The sequence below is a fragment of the Protopterus annectens genome, chromosome 7.part1 (genome assembly GCF_019279795.1).
Source record: "Protopterus annectens isolate FY-2018-M chromosome 7.part1, PAN1.0, whole genome shotgun sequence".
NCBI classification, from domain to species: domain Eukaryota; kingdom Metazoa; phylum Chordata; order Ceratodontiformes; family Protopteridae; genus Protopterus; species Protopterus annectens.
The window spans coordinates 5,549,714-5,576,111 of NC_056740.1; the positions used below are offsets into that span (position 1 = coordinate 5,549,714).

A 26,398-nucleotide genomic window follows, 5' to 3' on the forward strand; every position below is an offset into this window, starting at 1 on the left:
TCCTCACTAACATGTGCTGTACAGACGGTAGTCTACAGTTACATTCTACATGACGGATCATTATCCAGTAAGGGGTATATATTGTGACAAAGCTCACATACCTGGGATACAACAGGGAGGCCTCAGTGTCCAGCTATGCCCGCAGGTGTGCCTGTTGTCAGTACTACATTTAGCATTCTGCTCTTGCCTGGGTAAGCACTGTCAACAGTAGTACTGCCATGATACACTACATGCCAGTGTGACAGCACGTACCCTGGGCTACTACACCTCTATGTAACACATTCACATGGATAACAGTGTTGTACAGGCCTCATATACATCTGTGTCCTACATATGACACTCACACCCATTGCTACTGTAATGACAGCACATAGGCATATGTATTGTACATGATATTACATACACTTATTACAGATTATCAGACTGGGTGATGTGACCTGGTTACCAGGACTAAGCCATGCTTAGCAAGAATCAACATTGCTGCAATATAACAGCTGAGCTGATTTGTGCACTGGTAAGTGAAGCCTACACTGTGTAAGTGCCCGTACGTTTACCCATAGCTCAGCACCGCTTAGCTTGGCACAAACCCACACAAATGTGCTTAAAGCTGCTCAAAACTGCCTTAACCACTCTGTATCTGACAGCCCTTGTTCTGCCCAGCAATAAAATGAACAGCACTTGTACCCAGGACCCTGTACACTAAAGTCACAACAATTAACCACTACGCCATGACCACTGTGAAGACAGCTGTTGTTTTACCAATGTAGCTGTCAATACACATATTGAGTAGTACTGAACAATTGCCTCTAGTTCCTAAATTGTGTAGTCCTTGCTATTAATATGAGTGTTGTATTACATATGTTGATGCATCATAATGTACACATAGCAGATACATACGGTGAGATACATCTGGGAGGGTATACACAACCGTGAGGTTTACACATGACAGGAATATGGTTATATACATATAATAGGTCTACATATGTCTACATGTACATACACATATATATACTCATACATACGTCTGTATATACATCTGTATAGTGCAACATATATATGGCCATGTGTACATCTCTTCGTATGTACACATATATATATATATATATATATATATATATATATATATATATATATATACACACACATATATGTATATATAGATATATGTATATATAGATATACGTATATGTATATATAGATATATGTCTATACAGCTATATATGAATGCACATCCTATGCGTACAGATATGCCTAGTTATCTATAACTATATGTGCATACATATGTATTCTGATATACCTACTACTGTCAATATATATGTAGATATCCATACATATATGTGGATATGTATCTCTATCAGTATATGTGTAGACATATATTGCTTGGTATATGTATATATCTGAGTGTTTATATGCATATCTATGTACATATACATATCCATCTATGTATGTTGATATGTATATGTTTATATATCTATATAGATATCTGGATAATTATATATAAATATATGCTCACCATATGTCCTGAACATGGAGTGAAGCCCTACCTCAGCCCCTATAGTCCCAACTTCATAGTGCAAGGGGATGTCAGGTATGTATTGCAGGTGTATTTGTAGACTATTGCTACTTAATAGGGATTGTCTTCACAGACATGGTGTGTGTGGGAGGTCACATCTTCTTTTAACATGTGCACCATTGGCTACTGACAGACATCCTAAGGACATCATAGTACAGTACCACTGCTAGCACAGTAATGCTCTTGTGGACTACAGCAGGGATATTGGCCAATATATGTGGACAGTCTGACACACTCTGGACAGTCCAGAGGTATACACAGAAGCCCTTAGTGCAAGACATGTCAACCAAGCCTGACAATGTGGATGTTAACAGCCATGTAGATGGGTATTACACATAACTACTGGTATACATTTGTCCCCATAGGTTATGCATTCACACACCCCTGTCTCTCCTGACACATAATAACCGCTGGTACAGAGGTGCCATGGCCACATAATACCCACTAGTTACTGACATACATCTGTACTGCATCCCACTGCTTTGTCTGACATACATGAGTGTTATTGTGGCCTGGCAGAAGTACATCTGGCAAATATCTGGACATGACATCTAACTGGGCAAGTACACTAAGCTGCTAGGCATGTAACAAAGGACTGTGCAGGCTACAGGCATACTGGTTCAACACTGGCCAACATTTTCTATGGGGGAATACACATGTACCTGCATATATAGCAGGCTCTACAAGCATGTCACAGCACAGAGTAACAGACACCAGTTGGTAAGTGCATAACCATAACCGATGTGAACACAGGCAAAGCTACATATGGTAAACTAGCGTAATATTACAGTATATGGACTATCTGTTCAACACCACCCTCATATGTGCCACTCACACACTAACCTTACATATACTGGCCCGCTACACAGTGTGGTCGATACCTGTCTGTGGTATGGGACATGTGTGTGTTTGGCCCTAGAAACATTTAAACCAATAGGGTAACATACAGTGGAGCAGCATGTAACATCAGATAGACCAGGACCAAGAACAATGACATCTACCACAGTCTGTACACAGGCCAAGGTACATATTAACAATACACACACTGTTGACAATCACCATAAGTACACAGACCTCAGTACTGTACACACAACCACGGAATGTCCAGGTTATGTCATCAAATATAACCCCTACTATACATAACATGTGTAGCAGTCTGATATCTCACTGGCTTGTTAGATATGATGTCACTTATTATGGTGTACAGCACGTATGCACCTGTTACTGCATAACATATGTACAAAGGTTGCCAGAGTTGTGGCTGGAGGCACATACACAGGGCTAATATTGACATGTTGCTGTGATAACCTCATACATTTACTGCTGTAACAGGGTTTGTTGCAACATATGTCCTATGAGGGATATGAAGTCAGTAACTCTCACGGCTGTCACCATCTACAGACTGCAATCCTCACACTAACTTCTGCAGTTCACAGATAGGTGCTCTGTGGGTAACACATGAAACAAAAGGCACTACACACTGCCCAGTCTGCAGATGACCCTAGAGATGGGGGTTTCCTCATAAACATAGCACTGACATGGCAGGTATTAAAACATGTAGGACAGCCATATCCACACACACCCTGTTAAACCAACATTACTCTAAATGCAGTATAGCAGCACTTACAGTCTGTAGTCAGGTCAGGCACATCCCCCTCCTGTGTGTTGGCCTGTTTCCACAGTGTATGTTGTTAGAGGTAATTCCCCAATCCATCTGAGATGCTGTTTGCCAAACAACAGATCGAGTTCCTGCTCACAGTGAATGAAAAGGCCCAACACCAACATGATGTTCCTAGATAGTGGAGTGCGTTTCCATACAATTGGCTATGGGAATGTTACCACAGCTGTTCCACATGCAATCAGCTAGAGGAGGGCTGCAATTCGTGCAGAGGCCATCAGCTGATCATGAGCATCACATAAAATACACATGCTGCTGCCTAAGCAAAGCAGGTGTAAGTCTCCTTATCCACCAGAGAGGGAGTGAGAGAGGCAGACAGAGACAAAGAAAAGTCATGGAGGAGTGGGAGAGTAAAACTTAAGCATGTTTGTGTCACACACCTACCAGTACAGGGTATCAAACCCCCGATGACTATGTAGTGCTATCACATGTCTATGCAGTTATTGGATGCGCCGCATAGGTTATATATTGAGGAGCTCTCAAAACGTATATGTGATGTTGAGTGACATCTGCAACATGGATATGGTAGCTATACGGTAGGTGTAGTACACGTGCCTGTCCGCATGAACAGGTGTCAGCATCAACACAGCCACACTCTCACCGGGACGCACACACAGTGACACACATGGTAGGGCCAGGAATACAACTCATCACTAGTGCGATTGCCACAACACAGTACTGTGCAGGTATCACATGCACCACAGGGGTCATACAGAGTTTATATGGGCAAAGGGTATGTGGAGGTGTCTGACATCAGACAGCATGCTTCAGTATGCCAATCAGGGTTGTAGTGAGTGTGAATGTGGTCATACACATCATACAACACACACACACAGACACAGGGTGCCAGTACTGACATGCATGGGTGCATTGCTTCACGGGTGTGTAGTGGTCGACTGTGCCAGACAGCTATACAAGGCTAGGTGATGGGTATACCTTGGGATCAGGCCACATGACAATGGTCTGCATTGTGGCTCAGGGGTGTAGTGTCTGGATTTGCCCACACAGGTGGGTATTGTATTCACCATCCAGTCACCTGGGTCACTATTGCATGTGGCCAATGTTATGCATTGCTTGCCATGTATGAGTTCCTTAGTCCATGACATGGACAGTGTCTGGGATGTGCACACCTCCCACATGCATGCAAGTCCATGACATGGACAGTGCCTGGGATGTGCACACCTCCCACATGCATGCACAGTGACATGTGGAACTGTACCTGGGGTCTCTGGCCCATGTTGTGTACACAGATTGTTATCATCAGATGTGCCAGTCCTGGCCTCATGCGGTGGGAACAGTTAATGGACAGCAGGTTGACCCTACACCTACATTGATAGCATGATACTGGTATATCCTGGTGTTAGTGGCATCTGTCCATACAGAGCATGTTTTCAGGAATGGTATGTCCTTTGTGGGTCACATCTGATGGCACCACAGGTGCTGCAGGTGTCCAGAGGGGAACACAGGGGAGGTGCACTGTCGGCATTTACGTGCCTATTGGACTGATGGACAGGGTGCCATGCCCTCTGTAGCCCACTGCAATAACACCATGGTTACTATCAGTGGGCAATATGCAGGGTACTACCAACATAGCGGCTGTTGCCTAGGCAGGTGTGTGTGTATGTGTGTGTGTGTGTGTGTGTGTGTGTGTGTGTGTGTGTGTGTGTGTGTGTGTGAGACATGGGTTGAGAGTGTTCTCTGGGTAGTACAAGGGTTGCTAACATTATTCAGCTGGCCTTGATGTCACATGTAGGGGTATGGATTTACACCCCAGCCTCTCAGCTATTTCACATCTGTTATCACTGTATGGTGGACACTGTGATATATACTAGGGCCATCACATAAGAATTTTGCAAAACCCACTCCACATTGAGTTCAGTTGTTACACGCTCACAACCACCTCCACACAGGATACGAATGACAAACACACACATACACACACACACACACACACACACACACACACACACACACACACACACAGACACACACACACACATCTGTCATGTCTGGGATTAGAACTGCTACCTAACTAGTATATTACACTACAGTACTACACAGTAATAGGATGCACCACAGAGATTACTGTAGTACTCCTTCCCCAAAGGTGTATTTCACATTGAATGACATCAGCAGGATTGCCAAAGTAGGGCATTTGAATTGTAGTGAGTGTGACAAGCCTAAAATGCATTGCTCCCTACACAGACATAGAAACACACACCGAACATCCACAACTGCCATGTGTGGGAATAGAACCCCTACCAGAGTATTACATCACACTACAGCATGAAGCTGTTATAGGATGCACCACGGGGATTACTGGAGTACTCCTTCCCCAAAGGTGTATTTCACAGTGAATGACATAAGCAGCCTTGCTAAAGTATGACAGTTGAATTGTAGTGAGTGTGACTAGCCTTAAAAGCATTGCTCCCTACACAGACTAAGACACACATATGCACGTACGCAGTTGCCATGTCTGGGATTAGAACTCCTACCTAACTAGTTTATCACACTACAACAGTACACAGTTATAGGACGTGCCATGGGCTGTCCAAAAGGTGTTTTTCACAGTAACTGACATCAGCAGCCTTGCCAAAGTAGGGCATTTGAATTGTACTGAGTGTGACTAGCCTAAAAAGCATTGCTCTCTACACACACACACACACACACACACACACACACACACACACACACACACACACAGTTGCCATGTCTGGGATTAGAACTCCTATCTAACTAGTTTATTACACTACAGCAATATGCAGTTATAGGATGTGCCATGGAGATTACTAGGCTACAGCTTTCCAAAAGGTGTATTTCACAGTGAATGACATCAGCAGCCTTGCCAAAGTAGTGCATTTGATCTGTAGTGAGTGTGACTAGCCTAAAAAGCATTGCTCTCTACAAAGACAGAGACACACATGCACACAGTTGCCATGTCTAGGATTAGAACTCCTACCTATTGTCACACTACAGCAGTATACAGTTATAGGATGCACCACAGAGATTACTGGGCTCCAGTTTTCTGAAAGGCGTATTCCACAGTGAATGACATCAACAGCCTTGCCAAAGTAGGGCATTTGATTTGTAGTGAGTGCGACTAGCCTAAAAAGCATTGCTCTGTACACACACACACACACACACACACACACACACACACACACACACACACACACACACACACACACATACACACACACTGTTACCATGTCTGGGATTAGAACTCCTACCTAACTAGTTTATCACACTACAGCAGTACGCAGTTATAGGACGCACAATGGAGATTACTGGGCTATCTCAGCAGGCTTGTCATAGTAGGGCTATGGGGAGGGCAGTGTGTGTGCATGGGCCATAACCCATTCATCTAGAGGTTGGGACACCACATGCGGGCACACGCAGGGTTATATTCCATAGGTTCGTGTATACAGCTGCTAGATGACTATTTCCATGTACAATCATGTTGCACAGCTAGCACCTGCACCACATAGTCCATAATGGTGACAGATACTGGTGGCTAATGTCTACAGTGAGTGAACTGGTGGCTAATGTCTACAGTGAGTGAAATCTGAACCTCATGTGATTGTAGCCATTTGGCTTTGTGCTGGGTAGGACAGGCCTCATAATGGATGGCTTCTTGCCACAGTCACTCTCTTCCACACATCTATGTACATCTACTTTTGTCTTATTATAGTGTGTTGTGCTTGGATATATGCTTGTATTCCTATCCATTGTGTGTGCAAAGCATGAGTGGTGCATACTGAGGAGTGTCTGCACTAACATCTTCAACTGCCAGATATGTCTGGTCCACTGTTGTTTGCAGAAACATGCTTCATTTGTTTAAGTGTGTGAGCATGTCCAGTATGACCTTTCAATATGCTGTTGTCTGATATTGCCTTCATTTCTCTAAGTGTGTGAGTATGCCCAGTATGCCCTTCTGTATTGAATGTGTGGATCGATTCAAGGTAGGCTGTACTCCAGTGAAGACCTTTGTGTTGTACACCTACAGGTAGCAAACTGTTTCTGCAGGTTATCTGTCAATCATTTGGCAATATGGGGACAAACTGTTCAGGAGACAGTGTGTACTGTAGGTGATTGTGTCTGTGCTGCTTCAGCTGCATGGTACTGCTGTTAGCAGAGATATCCAGACATGTGTACTGTTATACATAGTGATGTTTTCTGTCCTCATGTACTGTCAGGTGGACATTCTTGCTCACAGTGATGTCTTGGGGGACAAGGGTGACTGCAGCTATGTCCGGTATTGTGGGCAGACACTTACGTATTCATAGTAAGTTATGCCATTCTGGAAGGGGAGCTGCAGACACTTGCTGCTGGTCTGTGTATCCGGTTCAGCACCTTGGTACAGTGCTGGCAGAGGATCCCATACTTGTACACCCATCGGCATGACAATATGGGCTTATCTTGCTGTGGCAATGCCTCACATCTGTACAGATTCGCACAGGTTACCCAGAGGCAGGGGCCATGGGTCAGGACATTAACCCAATTGTGGTGTACGGGCAAGTGTAGCCACCTAGTTATGTGTTTACAGCCAGGGATAGTGTGTGCACACAGCTTAGTGTCGGACCCTGCACATTCCATGCTGCCCATGCTCCCCCCCTCTGTTATTCTAACCTCTTCCATACATTATGCATACATTCTCTGATACTTTCCCTAAGGGTATCACCCCATCACAGGTGTGTGTTAGTGTTGGTCCACAGTTCATGCACTGGGACATGGTGGACATGTTAATGTAGGTTTGTCCACATGGCCTTGCATATGGCTTATATGGAGTGTGTTATGTTATTTGGGTGTCCATGACATAACATGCATTGGCGGTACATGTGAGACACAGGCCTTTGGCAGAGGCTTGTGGGGCATCAGGTGTTGCTGCAGGCCAGATGTGGCAGGCCATTGCATTCTGTCGGTCCTACAGTCTCAGATCACCATACAGTATATTCCCCTGGGGTGACAGGGTAGGTGTGATAAGTGCTCATGCCAATACCTTCTATCAGTCTTGCTCAGGTGGTGTGGATGCTGGCAGGCTGATACCTACAGCTAGGGACACACCTGCATGGGACACCTGCACTGCATGCTGCATTCTTCCACTATTGCCATATACAGGTGGGGTCATACTGTACCCATTCCCCACAGCAGGGATATGACCAGACAGGTACCTGTGGGTGGTGTTTGCATGAGCTGGGTGCATGTGTGCTATGGACACTACTTGCATCTGACACAAAGATATGCATGGGGCATTGCAGTTATGCTGGCATGTGCAGGTACATCAGCTGCTTCCCAATACATCAGTCCTACCTCCTTTGTGATCTGCATTTGTTTGGGCAGACATCACTGGTATCCCCTACTACAAGACCAATTACTGTGATGCATACCTGTATGTAAAATTCTGAGGGTGTCTCCATTTCACAGTGACATAATATATACTGTATGTCTGGAGTACTTTCCCCTGTGTACTGCTTGTATATCTAGCCCAATAGCCATGCCATGTCAGTCTATCAGATGGTGACACATATTACCACCATACATTTACAATGGCTTACTGCTAGCATGTATTATATTGATGGGGATTGCCTTTGGCACTGGAGTTGTGAGGGCTTGTCCCTGTCATCAGCAGTAGTTGCCAATGGCCACCAGGTCTTACCTCAACATGCATATATACTGACCACTCTCACACAGTATGAAACACACACCATCCTAACACACACAGACCTGCATATTGTGCAAATGCTACAGACTATCCTGCTACCTTGGCCACCTCTGAGCATTTGTGCTCCACTCGTGTTATACTTATTCACACATGTTACTACATTTCTACACAGGATTGGGGGACCACACCTGACTGTTACTACATTTCTACACTGAATTGGGGGAAGGGGCACACCTGAGAGTTTCTACATGTCTACATAGGAGTGGGGGGCACACCTGACTGTTACTACATTTCTACATAGGATTGTGGGGGGACACACCTGACTGTTTCTACATTTCCACACAGGCTTGGGGGGCACATCTGACTGTTACTACATTTCTATGCTGGATTGGGGGTATGGGCACACTTGACTGTTTCTACATGTCTACATGGGAGTGGAGGGGCACATCTGACTGTTACTACATTTCTACATAGGGTTGTGGGGGACACACCTGACTGTTTTTACATTTCTACACAGAATTGGGGGAGCACACCTGACTGTTACTACATTTTTACACAGGATTGGGGGGCGCACTTGACTGGTACTACATTTCTACACAGGACTGGGGGGGGTCACACCTGACTGTTTCTACATTTCTACACATGATTGGGGGGCACATCTTACTGCTTCTATATGTCTACATAGGATGGGGGCACACCTGGCACTTGTACACATTTGCTATGACTGTACTGATATGTCACGTACTCCATTTCATTCTGTATTCTAACCTATCAGTCTGACTAGAGGCATATCCATGTACTACAGGTCTTAGCTTTGGTTGACCTACATATTAGTGTCTGACTTCTTACCCTTCAGAACTAACATCCCACTGCCTGACCTGCTGTAGTCTGTCTATGTAGGCCAGGAGGGGAGGTTACCCATAGGCATCATTCAGAGGCCATAGCACAGCCTCTGTTTGTGTTTGTCTACACCTGTCCTGCTGGCTGAGACTGTTGTTGGGTATGTGAACCTCCCTGACTGAAAGTGTGAGTCATACAGACACACATGTCACCCAGCACATTTCTTACAGTGGGTTTTGTCACCCTGTGTAGTACTGGCTACTATGGTGACTCCGGTATTTGTTACAGATGTCATGGTGGCATTATGGGTGTCTGCTATCTGCTGGCATACCATTCAGCCACCTGATTCCCTTGCATGCTCATATCCATAACATAGATACAGGTAATGACATATTCTACTCCATTCAGCAATTGGTATGTTGATTGACTTACCTTGTGGGTGTGCCAGTATTGAGGATGGTGCTGGAGGGCTGCCTATGTTGGATGCACATAGTACACTCCCTATACATGGTTGAGCACAGGTAGTGTCATGTTTGGCATTCCTTTTACTGTATGTGCGAGTCTGAGAGAGGTGTCATTCCCTGGGTCCCTACTGTGTCAATGTATGTGCTATTCGTTGCCTCTTTGCCAAGGCCAGGGCATACCTGGCATGCCTCCATCTACCTACTGGGGCAGGCTCAGGTTGTTCCTCCTTTCAGTCACTCAATGCCTGTGCAGGCCTTGGCATTGGTGGGGGCTGTGTGGCCCTGCCTCGTGCTGTTCCTGCTACAGCTGTTTCCACAGGATCATACTGTGTAGCAATTTGAGTACATGTAGCTGGTGAGTACTGCAAGGCTCCACCGGATGTGTCCAGGCACTGGTACCATGACTTAAACATCCCAAACACATGCTCTATTATAAGTCTGGTCTTGGCGTTCTTGTTTGGGTGCGTGTGCATTTCTGATGGGTGTCATCAGCCACAGCTCCAGTGTGTAACCAGCATCCCCCACTAGGTGACCGTAAGGGATGTCCCCATTGGTAAATCTCTGGTACAGCTGTGTCAGATGCCAGATGTGGGAATCATGATAGCTTCCAGGGCAGCCAGCACACACATTCATTATAATGCCCTGGGCATCGCACATGACCTGGCAGTTGATGGAGTGGAGGTCCTTGCGGTTGAAGTAGACCCTACCCTGATCACCGGGAGGTGCTTTGATGCATGTGTGCGTGCAGTCTATAGCACCCACTACCTCAGGTTATTCTGCTATTTGGTGGAAGAGATGCATATTGTTAGCCAATACCTCACGGGTGTTGAGGAAATATACGTGCTCACCGGAATGGCATCCAGGAACTGGTGGAATACTCTCGATGCTGATACCTGTGAGATCAACATGATATCCCCAGTTGAACTTTGGGAGGTACCTGTAGCTAGTATTCCTAGGCCTACACATACCTTGGTATCCAGTGGGATGGATTCCCCTCTGTCAGTTCGGTGTGTCAGGTGTGACCAGCACAGCTCAACAATTTGCTGTAGGAGGTCCCTGTCCACAGTATAGCGCTCCACTATCTCCAGCTCATATAGCCCCTGGTAGGTTACCCTGGGTCTGTACACTCTTCTCCATCTCCTCACTGTGGGTTGGTCGACAGCATTCACATCCTCACCATCCTCAGCCTCTTCCTCATGTTGTTGTATGATGCCTGCTGCAGCCCCTATCATTTTCTTGTTTTGTTTGTTAAAAATTCCCCGCTTGTATACACCGGTGGTGTAGATTATGGGAAAAACCAGAGGGGAAGGTGTTTGCATAGTTTATAGTTGTGTTCTGGGCTGGGCTGGTCTGCTGCCCATGGAATTGGCTGATTCTGATACATTTCACCTGCCAGCTAGGGTCTATATCAGAACATCAAAGTATTAAAACTTCGAATGTTCTGATATTGAACACTATTCAGTGAATGTTAAGAATAGCGAAGTTGCAGAACAGCAAATTCTTTCCTCAGGAAAGAATTCGGTTGGCCGTTTCTGTGGCTTCGCTATTCTTAGCACTGTGGTGGAAAGTTATGGGTTTGGTTCAGGTAAGTGTGAGATTGTTTGTACGTTAGGTTTAGGGGCAGGTTAAGTGAGTTAGGGTTAGGGCGTGGGTTAGGCGTGTGTGTGATAGTGACAGACTTTAGGGTTAGAGGTGGTTTAAGTGAGTTAGGGTTAGGGCACGGGTTAGGTGAATGTGTGATAGTGACGGACCTTAGGGTTAGAGTTTGGGTTAAGGTAAGTGGGTAGATAGTAGTGTATGTTTAGTTTAGTGTAACGTTAGATGTAGGAATTTAAGTGTATGAGTGTGGTTGCTGTTTGTTTGATGTGCTTGTGTTGTGCGTATGTGTTTCGGTGCAGTGAATTTTTTCCATGGGAAAAAATTCGCTGTTCTGAATGTTCGATAATTTCATGTTTAGATGTTTTGGGGCCGATGAAATAGTGTTCGCTATTTTCATCTTTTGATAACGTGATATAAACATGCCAGCTATGCTAGTTCTCCTAGATTACCTTCCTACTGCTGTTTTCCCTTCCCATTGCCTACCTGTTTAAGCCCAAGGGTACACCGCGCAAAGACAGTGCTCAAATATGCACAGAGCTGCTATTTCCTGGTTTACTTTTTTTTTTCTTTAAAACCCGGTGTGCAGTGCGCACACCCGCTTAGGCAATGTAAATAGTGCTAGGCAGCCTCAGACATATCCCCTTGCCTAGCTGTGGTAAGCTAGGAGCAAACCTGAGCCACAGGGCTCCAATCGACTTACAGTGTGCCTAACACATCCCCCTATGATGTCACCTAACTCCTAGGCTTGCACCAAGCTATTCCTGCTCTTACTCTGTTGGGAGCTGACTAGCATGCAGGGGAAATCTGGGATTCACTATTATTCACCTCATTTGCATAGGATTGCCTGCTAATGCATAGTTACATGTCTCACACTGAGCCTCCCCCCTTAGCAACCACTATTCACTGGCCATGTTGTCTTCTGCCTGCCATTGACTATAATGGCAGAATAGTGATTTTAGTTAGAATGCTTATTTTAGGTTTATTTTCTTATTTTCCCCCGATCCCGTTTGTGTGCCACTGCCCTATGCTTAAATAGCTGAGATTGGCTAAAAAAATAATAAAAGTTGATTTTTTTTTCAACTGTTTTCCATGCCATTGGCCTTATACTTGACCATTTGCATGCTTTCTAAATGATATCCACCATTTATTTGGAGCTGTCATGGCTCCATTTTGAAATTTGCAGTAATGTACTCCGTTTCTGATGGAGTACATTTCTGCAAATTACACTAGTCTTGCAGGCCGGTTTCCAGCTTCCTGGATCGCAAATTCACCTAATTTGCATGGATTTCTCCTGCCAATGGGGTAATTTGCATTCAGGGGCTGAGTTCGTGGAGGGCTAGTGCAGGAGCGCTCGTGCACAACCCTACAGGTTATTCCTGGATCGCACGGCAGACATTTTGCCTGCTGGAGCTCCTGCACTAATCCTGCACGCTGTGCAAGGCTTGCAGAATCTGAGGGATAGTACACAGATGCGTATTAAAATCTTGTGCACTGGCATCCACTACTCATATCTGTGAACATGAATCAGGGTAGTGGATTCCAATAAAGAATGGCCATCCTGTTTTCTTGACTGGTGCATAAGAATGCCTCATCCACTACTGTGTGCTAGACACACATGTACTCTGGATGCAGACCATGATGTTTAGCGAGATAGAGTTACAGAATACAACAATGATAGGCATTTGAACTGCTGCCAGCTCAGCTAACAGTGTGTCTTTGGGTTGTGGAAGGAAACTGCCAAAAATCCATATGGCTAAGGGAAGGGCATGCAAACTTCCCACAGAATGCCACAGGTGAAACTGAACCTAAGTAGCAAGCAACATTAGGAAGCAATGCTTGCCAGTGCACTACTCTGTCACACACAACACAGTCATAAAAACTTTTAAACATGTAGATCTAAAAACAAACAACAACGGCAGACACACAGAAGCACAAATTCATCTTCAGCAACAACTAAATGTTTCCTGCTGGATGTGTGTACATGACCAGATGCTGACACACTTGTATGGTTCCAGTGGGTCTGCTGCATATCTGCAGTGAACAAAAAACCCACCTTCAATAATACACAACAAAACAATGCAATTATTTAAAGATTTTAAAATAGGTATTTTTTTAAAAACATACTGTATAAATATTAAAGTAATTCTAGATGTATCCATTTGTGTGACGTTTAACTTCTTGGGATTCAAACCATAGTTCAGTCCATGCCACTTGTCAGTAAACGCAGTGTTACTCACATCTAGATGTGGTTTATTGCTAATTAAACACAATAGGTTCTGTGTTCTCAATCGCTGGTACTAGATAACTCTGTATAACACTGCATATACAACCTACATGTATACTGATTACTTTCCTGACAAATACACATTCATGAATGGCATACATTACATGCATAGACATATTACACTCACTATTTGTAAGACTGTGTTTGACTATTGCTTCCATGTTAACAGGAAATAATCTCTAAATAAGAATTTATCAACATAGCTGGAAAAAAATAGTCTTGAACTATTGTTTTAAAAGCAACCATTTAATCATGTGACACAACACTACTCTCCATATCAGATTAAAAATTCCAGTCTCATTTTCACTACTACTGGAACATGCTATATATTTAGAAATCTCCTGGCTTTGCGTGGGCACCTTTTGCTAGGAATAAATAAATGTTAGCATCAGCTGATATAGTTTACTTACTCTGAGTCTGGAGAGAGTTCTGAGATACTGTGTGACGTAGCAGAGTGAGGTGTTGATGGACATGGCACAGATGGTGTTGAAGAATTCTGGACTGTTGAGGGTGTGACTGTAGTCTGTGGGGCAGAGGGAGTGCTAGAAGATTGTGCTGGAGAGAGGACAGAAGAACTGAAAGAAGCAAGTATAGAAGATAGGATATCCAACTGCTCAGTGGACGGCTGTTGATTGGTGAGGCTTTCTAGGTTCTCTCTGCTAGGCTGTCTTCTGGAAAGAGGCTCTAGATTTTCTCTGGATGGATGCCTACTAGGCACTTGATCTAGATGCTCCCTGGAGTTGTGTTTTCTAGACAATGCATCCAGCTGCTCCCATGATGTTTGTTGTGAAGGACACAGGTACTCCCTAGACAACTGTCTCTTAGAAAGAGTATTTAAATGTTCTCTAGAAATTTGTCTATTTGGCAAAATTTCTGTCTGATCTCTAGATACTTGCCTTGTAGGCAATGTATTTAACCATTCCTTGGACAACTGCCTCATAGGTCCTGGATCAAGCTGCTCTCTTGATCCATATCTACTAGTTAAATTGTCTTGAAAATCTCTAGATTCCTGTCTTCTAGGTAAAGTATTCAGTTGATCTCTGGAGCCATGCCTGCTACTTGTTAACTCCAGATTTTCTCTTGATCCATGTCTACTTAATAATGCTTCTAGATGTTCTCTAGAGCCATGCCTGCTTGGTATGGTTTCTAGATGCTCTCTAGAACCATGCCTGCTAGGTATTGTACCGAGATGTTCTCTAGATCCATGCCTACTTGGTATTGTATCCAGCTGCTCTCTAGATCCATGCCGACTGTGCTGCACATCTAATAGTTCTCTTGAAGCATTCCTGCTGAGCTGTTCTCTAGATAACTGTCTTCTTGTCAGCACATCAAGCTGTTCTCGAGATGAATAACGACTGGCTGGCTGAGACAGGCTTCCTGCCCCAGAATAGATTCTGCCATAAGAAGCTGCAGGGACAGCTCTGTGGCCTAAGGTGGATGTTTTATACCAGGATAACTCATTTGTCATTTTCCCCATGGAAGCAAACCCTTGTATAGCAGGTGGATACTGTAGTCTGTTCTTCAAAATTCCTACAGCAGAAATAAGAATACAGTTATTTATGCTCCAGATCTGGATTTATGAAATAAACTATAGTTCTCACATTATCAGAAAAAAACATGCTATTGCAAAAACACTAAAACTAGCCAATCAGAGTAAAGGCTGAGAATGGCTGCGTTATAACCGTACACTTTAATATTTTTATAGCCATGTTATTAGGGTAGCAATACCAAATTAACACTCAAGCTCAAGCTTTTAGGTTGTTTTTCAGTTGCTGATCTGAAACATAAAAGTAGACAGATTTATTTATGTTTAGCCTAATCAAGAGTGGAAATCTGAGGTATGGAGCAAATCAAAAAACACTGAATCAAATTTTTAGAATTTCATTAATTTTGTTTCTGGCAGTATCAGATAGCTAGGTCTGTGTGCTGTGAGTGAAACTTTTCCTGGAGTTCTGAGTTTGATTTCCTCAATCTTGCATATGTTTTGATAGTCAGCAAGTTGATAAACAAGGGCAGGTCTCCAGGATCACCACGGAAAAGAAGCACTGATATCAACTGCATCCAGCGTAGTTGCAAAATAAAGAACAAGCATCATCTCATACAGCCTCCTCACCCTGCAAGTACTACATTAGATTCTGTTTTTTCTTTCTTCAGTGAAAAGTTACAATGTCGTTATGATATGATAATTAAGACAATAAGCTACAAGTGAACCATTCAAAATGTGTCAGTTGACTAAAATTTCTGGACATTCCTGAAAATATACATTGATGCCTAGGTAATCAAATCAAATTAAGAAAATAAATAAATATCTTCATGAATAGTTGCATTCTTTTAGACTTTGGGAATGGCAATGAGTGAACTATTTATATTAACAGTTTAACACTGTAGTACGGGGGAGGGGTTTGCATTCCTGAGAGTGTTGTCCTTTGAATGAGATTTTAAACTAACGTCCCATCTGCTTGAGTTAGTGGTAGTTCAAATGGATGTAAAAGATCCCACAGCGCCTTTGAAAAAGAGTGGGGAAAGCTCCCTGATGCCCAGGCCAAATATCCTATAGTATTATAAATATCACCTCATGTCTCCCTTGATAATAGGCCACTAACTTGGTCACCAAAGGATAACAAATAAAAATAACATGTTCTTTGTCACATCTGCCAACAATTCACTTGCTACAGGGTGGATCCCTCTAGATATATTTTTTGTAAGTATATCACAAACAAAAAAATGAGGCTCTTCTGTTGAAAATTCCCAAGTGCCTCCGTCCAATCAATAGGTGCTTTATTCAAGAGCAGTCACAAAAAACACAGTAACAACAAAGGCTTCCACACTACACAACTGAATGGTTAATTTATAATATTAATTTCTTTATCCTGATGTAATTTATTTTTAGGCAGATTTCATGTATAACAGTGTACTACCCATGGTTCCCTAGTACACTACATAACAGTGCACTACCTATGGTTCTCTAGTACACTAGATAGCAGTACAGTATCTATGGTTCCCTAGTACACCACATAACAGTGCACTACCTATGGCTCTCTAGTACACTACATAACAGTACAGTATCTGTTCCCTAGTACACTACATAACAGTGCACTACCTATGGTTCTCTAGTACACTACATAGTGCACTGCCTATGGTTCTCTAGTACACTACATAGCAGTACAGTATCTATGGTTCCCTAGTACACTACATAACAGTGCACTACCTATGGCTCTCTAGTACACTACATAACAATACAGTATCTGTTCCCTAGTACACTACATAACAGTGCACTACCTATGGTTCTCTAGTACACTACATAGTGCACTGCCTATGATTCTCTAGTACACTACATAGCAGTACAGTATCTATGGTTCCCTAGTACACTACATAACAGTACAATATCTAAGGTTCCCTAGTACACTAGATAACAGTGCACTACCTATGGTTCTCTAGTACACTACATAGTGCACTGCCTATGGTTCTCTAGTACACTACATAGCAGTACAGTATCTATGGTTCCCTAGTACACTACATAACAGTACAATATCTAAGGTTCCCTAGTACACTAGATAACAGTGCACTACCTATAGTTCTCTAGTACACTACATAGTGCACTGCCTATGGTTCTCTAGTACACTACATAGCAGTACAGTATCTATGGTTCCCTAGTACACTACATAACAGTGCATTACCTATGGCTCTCTAGTACACTACATAACAGTACAGTATCTGTTCCCTAGTACACTACATAACAGTGCACTACCAATGGTTCTCTAGTACATTACATAACAGTACAGTATCTATGGTTCCCTAGTACACTACATAACAGTGCAGTACCTATATTTCTCTAGTACACTACATAACAGTGCACTACCTATAGCAGCAGTAGGCATATTTATGTTTAGGGGATATAGGGGTATTCCTCTACATGGGGAGGGAATGGGGCTTGCCTCCCTACAAAAAAAAAATTACCTTCAAGGTTTGCTGAAAGTTGTTGCAACCATTTTTTTTCAATTGATATGTGTACGCTGATTCGCATGAATCCCCCTAAATATTGGTTATATGTGAATGTAGCTGTTATACTTTAATCTGTCATTCTTTCATGCAAAATACATATAAGACTTCACAAGAAAAAAATCTTCACCTGGATATTGCAGCCAATGATGTAAAATTGTAAATATCCAGAGAAAAAAATGTTGGTGGCACACAGCAGGTACGTTAGCAAAAGTACGTTTAATATAATAGAACACAGAGAAAGTAAGCGCTTTCGAGGACAACTCCTGCTTCATCAGACTAACATTAAACAGGCTTAACAAAACATTTTAAATAGACTCATAGATCACATAGCAACCAATAAAAATAAGACATAAAAGCATGTGGAGTACAAATTAAAGTGCTAGCACACCAAGGTGCTAATGTTATAAAATAAAATAGTCAACAACTATACAAACACCCTAACTATTTAAAACTCTAATAATACCTTCATAAAACCATGCACTAAAATTATATATATATATATATATATATATATATATATATATATATATATACATATAAATACATTCTTAAAATACATAAGTATATAATCTGTGTGTTTAAAAAATGCAGTACATATAAAAAGTATAAAAATATATATAGAGAGACTAAGCACAGTAAACATTACTAAAAGGTATGTATTATGTATACATATTACATACAAATATTAATGTTTCAGTGATGTCGCTCTTAAAAAAGGTTTTAAGGATACTTTATTATTAAGTCCAGGTGGTACATCCGCCTGGAATTTGAGTATCCATTCCTGCTCAACACTTTCTGTACAACTATTCAAATTATCTCCTCTTTTATTAACAGGGACTATTTTAAGTACAAAAAACTTAAAATCAAGTGTGTAACCTTCTTCTTTGACGTGCATTGCAAGTGCACTGCTTTCCTTAGCATTCCTAACATCCCTTATATGCTCCAGTATTCTGTCTTTCAAAGGACGATTGGTCTTTCCTATGTAAAAAGCATAGCAGATTGTGCAATAACTAAAGTAAACCACATTCTTCGTTTGACAATCAGCATAAAAATTAGACTCAAAGGTGAACCCCTTGTGTGGATGTAAAAAGCGGCCTCCCACATGTATATATTGACAAGCTGTACACCTCCTACAACAGAATGTACCTAACCTGTCAGATTGATTATATTGTTGTACATTGTCAATCTTGTAAAAGAGCTGTCTTTTCAAGGACCTGTTGTTCCTAAAGGTGAATTTAGGTTCATGTCCTATAACTCCATTTAATTCTTTAACATTAGAAAGAATGTCCCAGTTATTCTTAATATCGCACACTATATTAATATTACTAGCATATGTGAGTGGCATTCTAAGTGCATCCATCTCAGTAGTATTATTAGGGCCTGTATAGATGTTATCCCTACTACATACTCTAACTTGCGTATTATAATTTGGTTTACACCTACCACTTCTCTCTCTCTCCATGCTAGTTCCAGTTGTGTGTCTATATCGTGCTCCCTCTACCCTCTTGACATAAACTCTTGTTTTAGCACAAACAGTGCTGATTGTAAAGCAATATCATCATTATGCAAATGCATAACACGATACATTTGCCGTTTCAGGACATTTGCTCTAGTATGTTTAGGGTGCATACTGCTGTTATGAAGTACAGTATTCTTCTTGATGGGCTTCTTATACAAAGTAGTAGATACTAAATGAAATGCATCTCTACTAAGCTTGACATCTAAAAACTCTATCTCCCTGCCAGAATATTTATGAGTAAATTTAAGGAATGTAGTCACATTGTTGATGTATACAATAAATTCCTTAAGGTGCTCCTCTGTATCATGCCACAAAAGGAAGATATCGTCCACAAAACGTTTATACCAGACAATGGACATAGCAAATTCATTGTTGTTAATCACATGATTAACCTCCCATTGAACAAGAGAGAGGTTGGCATAGCTGTTGGCACAGGCAGTACCCATAGCCATGCCAACCTTCTGTATATAATATTCATCTCTGAACATAAAAATGTTGTTTTCTAGGATAATCTCAAGCAGGCGCACACTAAACTAATCTTATTAGGTTGCATCTTCTTTGTATGTAAAAGGTCTCTAACACTTTCAATACCCCAGTCATTCGGGATTGTTGTAAAAAGCGATTCTATGTCTAATGAAACCAGCCAGCATGGATCTGCAAGTACTCCAAGGTGTACACCTAACTCTACAAGGAAATCCTTAGTGTCCTTTAACACAGTTGTGCATCCACTCAAGATAGGACGTAAGGTATTCTCTGCAAAAACTGAGAGAGGCTCTGTAGCCCATCCCCTGCTGGACACAATTGGGTGCATAGGGGGATTAGCAAGTTGTTTATGAATTTTTGTTAACCCATAAATGGTGGGAACCATTGGAAATTCAACAGCAAAATGCTCAAAATGTGATTGTGTAACCATACCTGTAATAAGAAGGTCAAAGACTAAAAACTGTACTTTGTCAGTAACTGCTTTAACCACAGCACATGAAATGACCTGGTAGGTCCGGACATTATTAAGTAAGTCCATCATACCTTGTACATAAGTGTCCCTGTCAAGAATCACTATCCCTCCCCCTTTATCTGCTGAACGTATCTCTATGCATGTTAATGCTTTCAAATTAACAAGTGCTTGTTTTTCAGCAACAGACAAGTTATTAAAACCATTGTTATGATTCATAGAAAGTCTTTCTCTAATCTGTTTCTCACATACATCTATAAATACATCAATAGTAGGATTACTGGGGGGGATATATACACTTGTTTTTTTAAACACATTGTTTTTGTGTATTACCTTGAGACATTGTTTTAAGAGTTAAAGTCCTACCAAACAACCTCAGTTCTTTCAAGACATTAACCAGGTCAGCCTTTTGAGCTGGTATAAAGCTCAGGCCTCTATCGAGCAAAGTCTTTTGTGTATCAGTTAAAACATATGATGAAATATTAAAAATTAAACCTGCTTGGTCCTCTTGCTCGTCGACACTGTGTGGTCGTCACAATGTTTTCCCATTGAATACACGATTCCTGGATCTCCCTCTGATACGCAGAGGGTTGTGTAATAAAAAATTCTTCTGTGTTGTATTAAGTACAGCTTCTGCAAAAGTAGTGCATTTTTTTCCATTATTACCATAGTCCTTGCTGCCTGAACCTATATTCAGTTCTTTGGGTTTAACTGCAGGTATATTGACATCATTAATGCTTGCTGTTTCTTTTGGTGTTACAGTTTTGTTCATATCATTAGTTACTGCACGCATGCCCTGATCATTTAAGGCAAGCCTAGCACTAGTAAGTGAACCTGGACAAACTGGAGTCGATACAGCAGTATTTGAATTGTTTGTCATTACTTCTGTAGGAGCATTTAAGAGCATACAGAATGGAGTTACTGCTGACACAGTCTCAGCATTACTATAATAGGTGTTACACCCTCTTCCTGTACTCCTAGGAGGTGCTTCCACATTATTCCCTTCCCTTTTCCAAGAAAAAACGTTCCCAGCTGCAAAATCACTAAGATCTCTTTGTATTTTCTTAGTCTTGACACTTGATAGCCTCTTTTCATACATAGAAATATTTTCATGTAGGCTGTCAAGTTTATCAGCTACATGATCAGCAGAAAAGTGTGTAAGCATTTCATTCTGCATACTCTGTATGTCCTTAAGTAGTGCAGAATCCTCAGGGTTGAAAAATTCAACCAGTAACTGCATGTACCTTGCACTACAGTCAAGATTAGGGAGCTGCCAGCGTCTCAATAATTCAGGGTACAACTGTCCATTAATGGGCATAGTAAGCACCCTAAGCCCCCTCGGCACGATGTTCAGATGAAGGGATGCTTCTAAGTGGAAACACTGCCACTGTAGTCATTTGTACTTATAAAGTTTGTTTTCAAACACTTTATATATTTTAAGGAAATTTTCTTGCTCATTATTATCAATACGTTGTGAGCTAAAATCCTGAGGCAAGTATGTAGCTTCTGACAACAAAGGATTAGAGTGCAAGTTCAGAAGAGAATCTAGTCGGGCACACATTCTTCTGCCACAGACATTAACAAAAGGGAGTCCCACATTCATGGCTGCTCCTGTGTTTAGCGTTGTAGCATTGCCTTCTGCCATGTCCAGTGAAGATTAAGCAAAATAAGAATACACAAGAAAAAATCTTCACCTGGATATTGCAGCCAACGATTTTTATGTTCAGAGATGAAAATTATATACAGAAGGTTGGCGTGGCTATGGGTACTGCCTGTGCCAACAGCTACGCCAACCTCTCTCTTGTTCGATGGGAGGTTAATCATGTGATTAACAACAATGAATTTGCTATGTCCATTGTCTGGTATAAACATTTTGTGGACGATATCTTCCTTTTGTGGCATGATACAGAGGAGCACCTTAAGGAATTTATTGTATACATCAACAACGTGACTACATTCCTTAAATTTACTCATAAATATTCTGGCAGGGAGATAGAGTTTTTAGATGTCAAGCTTAGTACAGATGCATTTAATTTAGTATTTACTACTTTGTATAAGAAGCCCATCAAGAAGAATACTGTACTTCATAACAGCAGTATGCACCCTAAACATACTAGAGCAAATGTCCTGAAACGGCAAATGTATCGTGTTATATGTTTGCACAATGATGATATTGCTTTACAATCAACACTTTGTGCTAAAACAAGAGTTTATGTCAAGGGGGTAGAGGGAGCATGATATAGACACACAACTGGAACTAGCATGGAGAGAGAGAGAAGTGGTAGGTGTAAACCATATTATAATACGCAAGTTGGAGTATGTAGTAGTGATAACATCTATACAGGCCCTAATAATACTACAGAGATGGATGCACTTAGAATGCCACTCACATATGCTAGTAATATTAATATAGTGTGCGATATTATTAAGAATAACTGGGACATTCTTTCTAATGTTAAGAATTAAATGGAGTTATAGGACATGAACCTAGATTCACCTTTAGGAACAACAGGTCCTTGAAAAGACAGCTCTGTTACAAGATTGACATTGTACAACAATATAATCAATCCGACAGGTTAGGTACATACTGTTGTAGGAGGTGTACAGCCTGTTAATATATACATGTGGGAGGCCGCTTTTTACATCCACACAAGGGGTTCACTTTTGAGACTAATTTTTATGCTGATTGTCAAATGAAGAACATGGTTTACTTTAGTTATTGCACAATCTGCTATGCTTTTTACATAGGAAAGACCAATCGTCCTTTGAAAGACAGAATACTGGAGCATATAAGGGATGTCAGGAATGCTAAGGAAAGCAGTGCACTTGCAATGCACGTCAAAGAAGAAGGTCACACACTTATTTTTAAGTTTTCTGTACTTAAAATAGTCCCTGTTAATAAAAGAGGAGGTAATTTGAATAGTCGTACAGAAGGTGTTGAGCAGGAATGGTTACTCAAATTCCAGGCGGATGTACCACCTGGACTTAATAATAAAGTATCCTTAAAACCTTTTTTAAGAGCAAGATCACTGAAACATTAATATTTATATGTAATCTTCTTTTTCTTCTTCTTCTTCTTTCGGCTTTTCCCGGTTAGGGTTCGCCACAGCGGATCATCTGTCCGCTCATGATTGGCAGTCGAGTTTTACGGTGTCGAGTTGCCAGCCCGGCGCCCAGCCTTCCACAGAAGGCACACACACACACACTCTCACACCTAGGGCCAATTTAGAGTGTCCAATCCACCTACTGCATGTCTTTGGGATGTGGGGGGAAACCGGAGCACCCGGAGGAAACCCACGCAACCACAGGGAGGACATGCAGACTCTGCACAGAAGGTACCCCAGCCGAGAATCGAACCGGAGAACCTCTTGCTGTGAGGCGACAACGCTAACCGTGACCGCCTTGTAATATGTATATAAAATACATACCTTTTAGTAATATTTACTGTGCTTAGCCTCTCTCTATATATTTTTATACTTTTTATATGTACTGCATTTTTTGAACACACAGATTATATACTTATGTATTTTAAGAATATATTTGTGTGTGTGTATATATATATATATATATATATATATATATATATATATATATATATATAAAAATTTTAGTACATGGTTTTATGAAGGTATTATTAGAGCTTTAAATAGTTAGAGTGTTTGTATAGTTGTTGAGTATTTTATTTCATAACATTAGCACCTTGGTGTGCTAGCACTTTAATTTGTACTCCACATGCTTTTATGTCTTGTTTTTATTGGTTGCTATGTGATCTATGAGTCTATTTAAAATGTTTTGTTAAACCTGTTTAATGTTAGTCTGATGAAGTGGGAGTTGTCTGCAAAAGCGCTTACTTTCTCTGTGTTCTATTATATTAAACGTACTTTTGCTAACATACCTGTGTGCCACCAACGTTTTTTTTCTCTGGATATTTACATACAAGACTTGTCAACATTTTTTTCATTACAACTAACATGTAGGGAAGGGTTGGCACCTATTCTATGGTGCTAAGTGCACAGCCTAGCAGCTTGCTCCTGTGGCAGCCACCCCTTTTGTTTGACTCTAGCTATGGCTTTGAATGGAGGTCTCTCTTAAATCATTTAAAAAACATAAAGCAGAAGAACAGCAGTCACCCGAAGAACATGTACACAAGTGCTTACTACAGACTGACAAACTGAGGAAATAAATTAATTTACCTGCCAAGGAATCAAGCAAGATCTAAGTTGATTTACTACAGAATGGAGGAAGGGTCTCCAGGAATATAACCTAAGTGACTATCAACTCAGATAACACTGAGCTAAACTGCTTAATTTAATAAGTCTACAAAAAGCAATAATACATATAATGCAACATGAACACATTATAAGAACTGAATAACAGGAATGAAAATAATTTATATAGTATAATTATATAACAGATCACACTTAAAAATGGAGAGAAATTAAGCGTATGACAGTGATCCTACAGTAGCCTAGTTTTTTTATTATTTTGTGATTTTGTATGATCCACTTTATCTCACTCTTTATGTAACAAAGTTAGACTAGTTCAGTCCTGGTTGGTCTTCTGACACTCAAACCAGCTCAGTCTAGTGAGTCACATACTGAATGTTAGAGGGTAGGAGGTGCAGTCCTTCCTGACTTGTAGAAAGCTAGAAAGAGATGTTCTGTATGCTAAAATCTGCAGTAGACTACACTATATAATACTCTGGTGTTTCCTGGTGAGTTGGATCTTGACAAATCAGCAAGCTAGAATATTCTTCAAACAGACTGGTCTCAGGAAGGTTTATCTTGCACAAACTGACATCTGAAACAGAATGGTGGCTGTAATAGAACCGGTGGTGCGGGAGTGCAGTTCTGAGTAATGCAGAGCAGCTTGGGGGCTCTTTTTCTTAACATCTCTACCTCACAGCTCCAGGATCTGAGTTTCTAGTCTGATTTTTAATTATTGTGTATATGATATCTGCTTGTGATTCTTGTATTTGTTCGATTTTTCTTAAGGTACTTGGGTTTCCTTCTAAAAACCTGCTGAGTGATCGGATGTTACCCATATATTCAATTTAATTTTGCCTTTGATTCCCAGGTCATGGCTGAAAGGACTCAATGGGGACCCATTCACCACTTATTTATTTATTCATTTATTTAGATTTGCTTACCAAATAGTTTTTGAACAGTGATTAGAAATGACCACTTGCTGAATCAGTGTAAGATTAAATCCACAGTAAATAAAAGGCAGACACAGGCAAAATATGCAAAGATCAACCAATTAAAGGGTCAAATAAATACTTCATAGTAGGTGAAATTTGAATTTTACTTTTATCCCTGCTTACATTTCAAAATGACACAACAGAAACCATGCAGATATATGCTTTATTTCTCATTTCAAAAAGCTGTTGTATGTAACACATATTTTGGACAAACCTCTCAACCTCTTAGAGCAAGCAATTTGGACAAAGTTATAAATAAAAGTAGGACAAAAGCACAAAAATAGGGACAATCATTAAATATTGCTCTTACAATCAAGAAAGTTGATAGAATAACAGGTTTTGCATTAGCATGACTTTTCTGAAGGGTATGAAGTTTGCGACTCAAATGTCTGTCATTATTTTCTAAATTCAATCTTTAATGATTTGCCACTAATTTGCCAGAAAAACACAAATTTGTAAAAAATGGACCAAAGATATGAATTAAGAATCTGGACATTCTGCGAAAATCTGTACAGTTCAGAGGTATGATTCTGGATTTTTACCAAAAGACAACATTTGATCACTGTATGTACTAAATCCAGCTATGATTTAGAATATGCTTTGTTTTACAGCTTGGACAGTTTTC

At 41.2% G+C, this 26,398-nt stretch overlaps 1 protein-coding gene across 2 annotated transcripts in view; it reads right to left on the bottom strand.

The window, feature by feature from the left end:
• The window catches only part of CELSR3 (cadherin EGF LAG seven-pass G-type receptor 3), a 1,979,827-nt gene that overhangs the window by 68,493 nt on the left and 1,884,936 nt on the right, over positions 1 to 26,398 (bottom strand). For both annotated transcript variants that reach the window (XM_044078523.1, XM_044078522.1), the window contains one exon: positions 14,511 to 15,630. In XM_044078523.1, the coding sequence (XP_043934458.1) occupies positions 14,511 to 15,630 (1,120 nt within the window). The remainder of the gene's footprint in view (positions 1 to 14,510; positions 15,631 to 26,398) is intronic.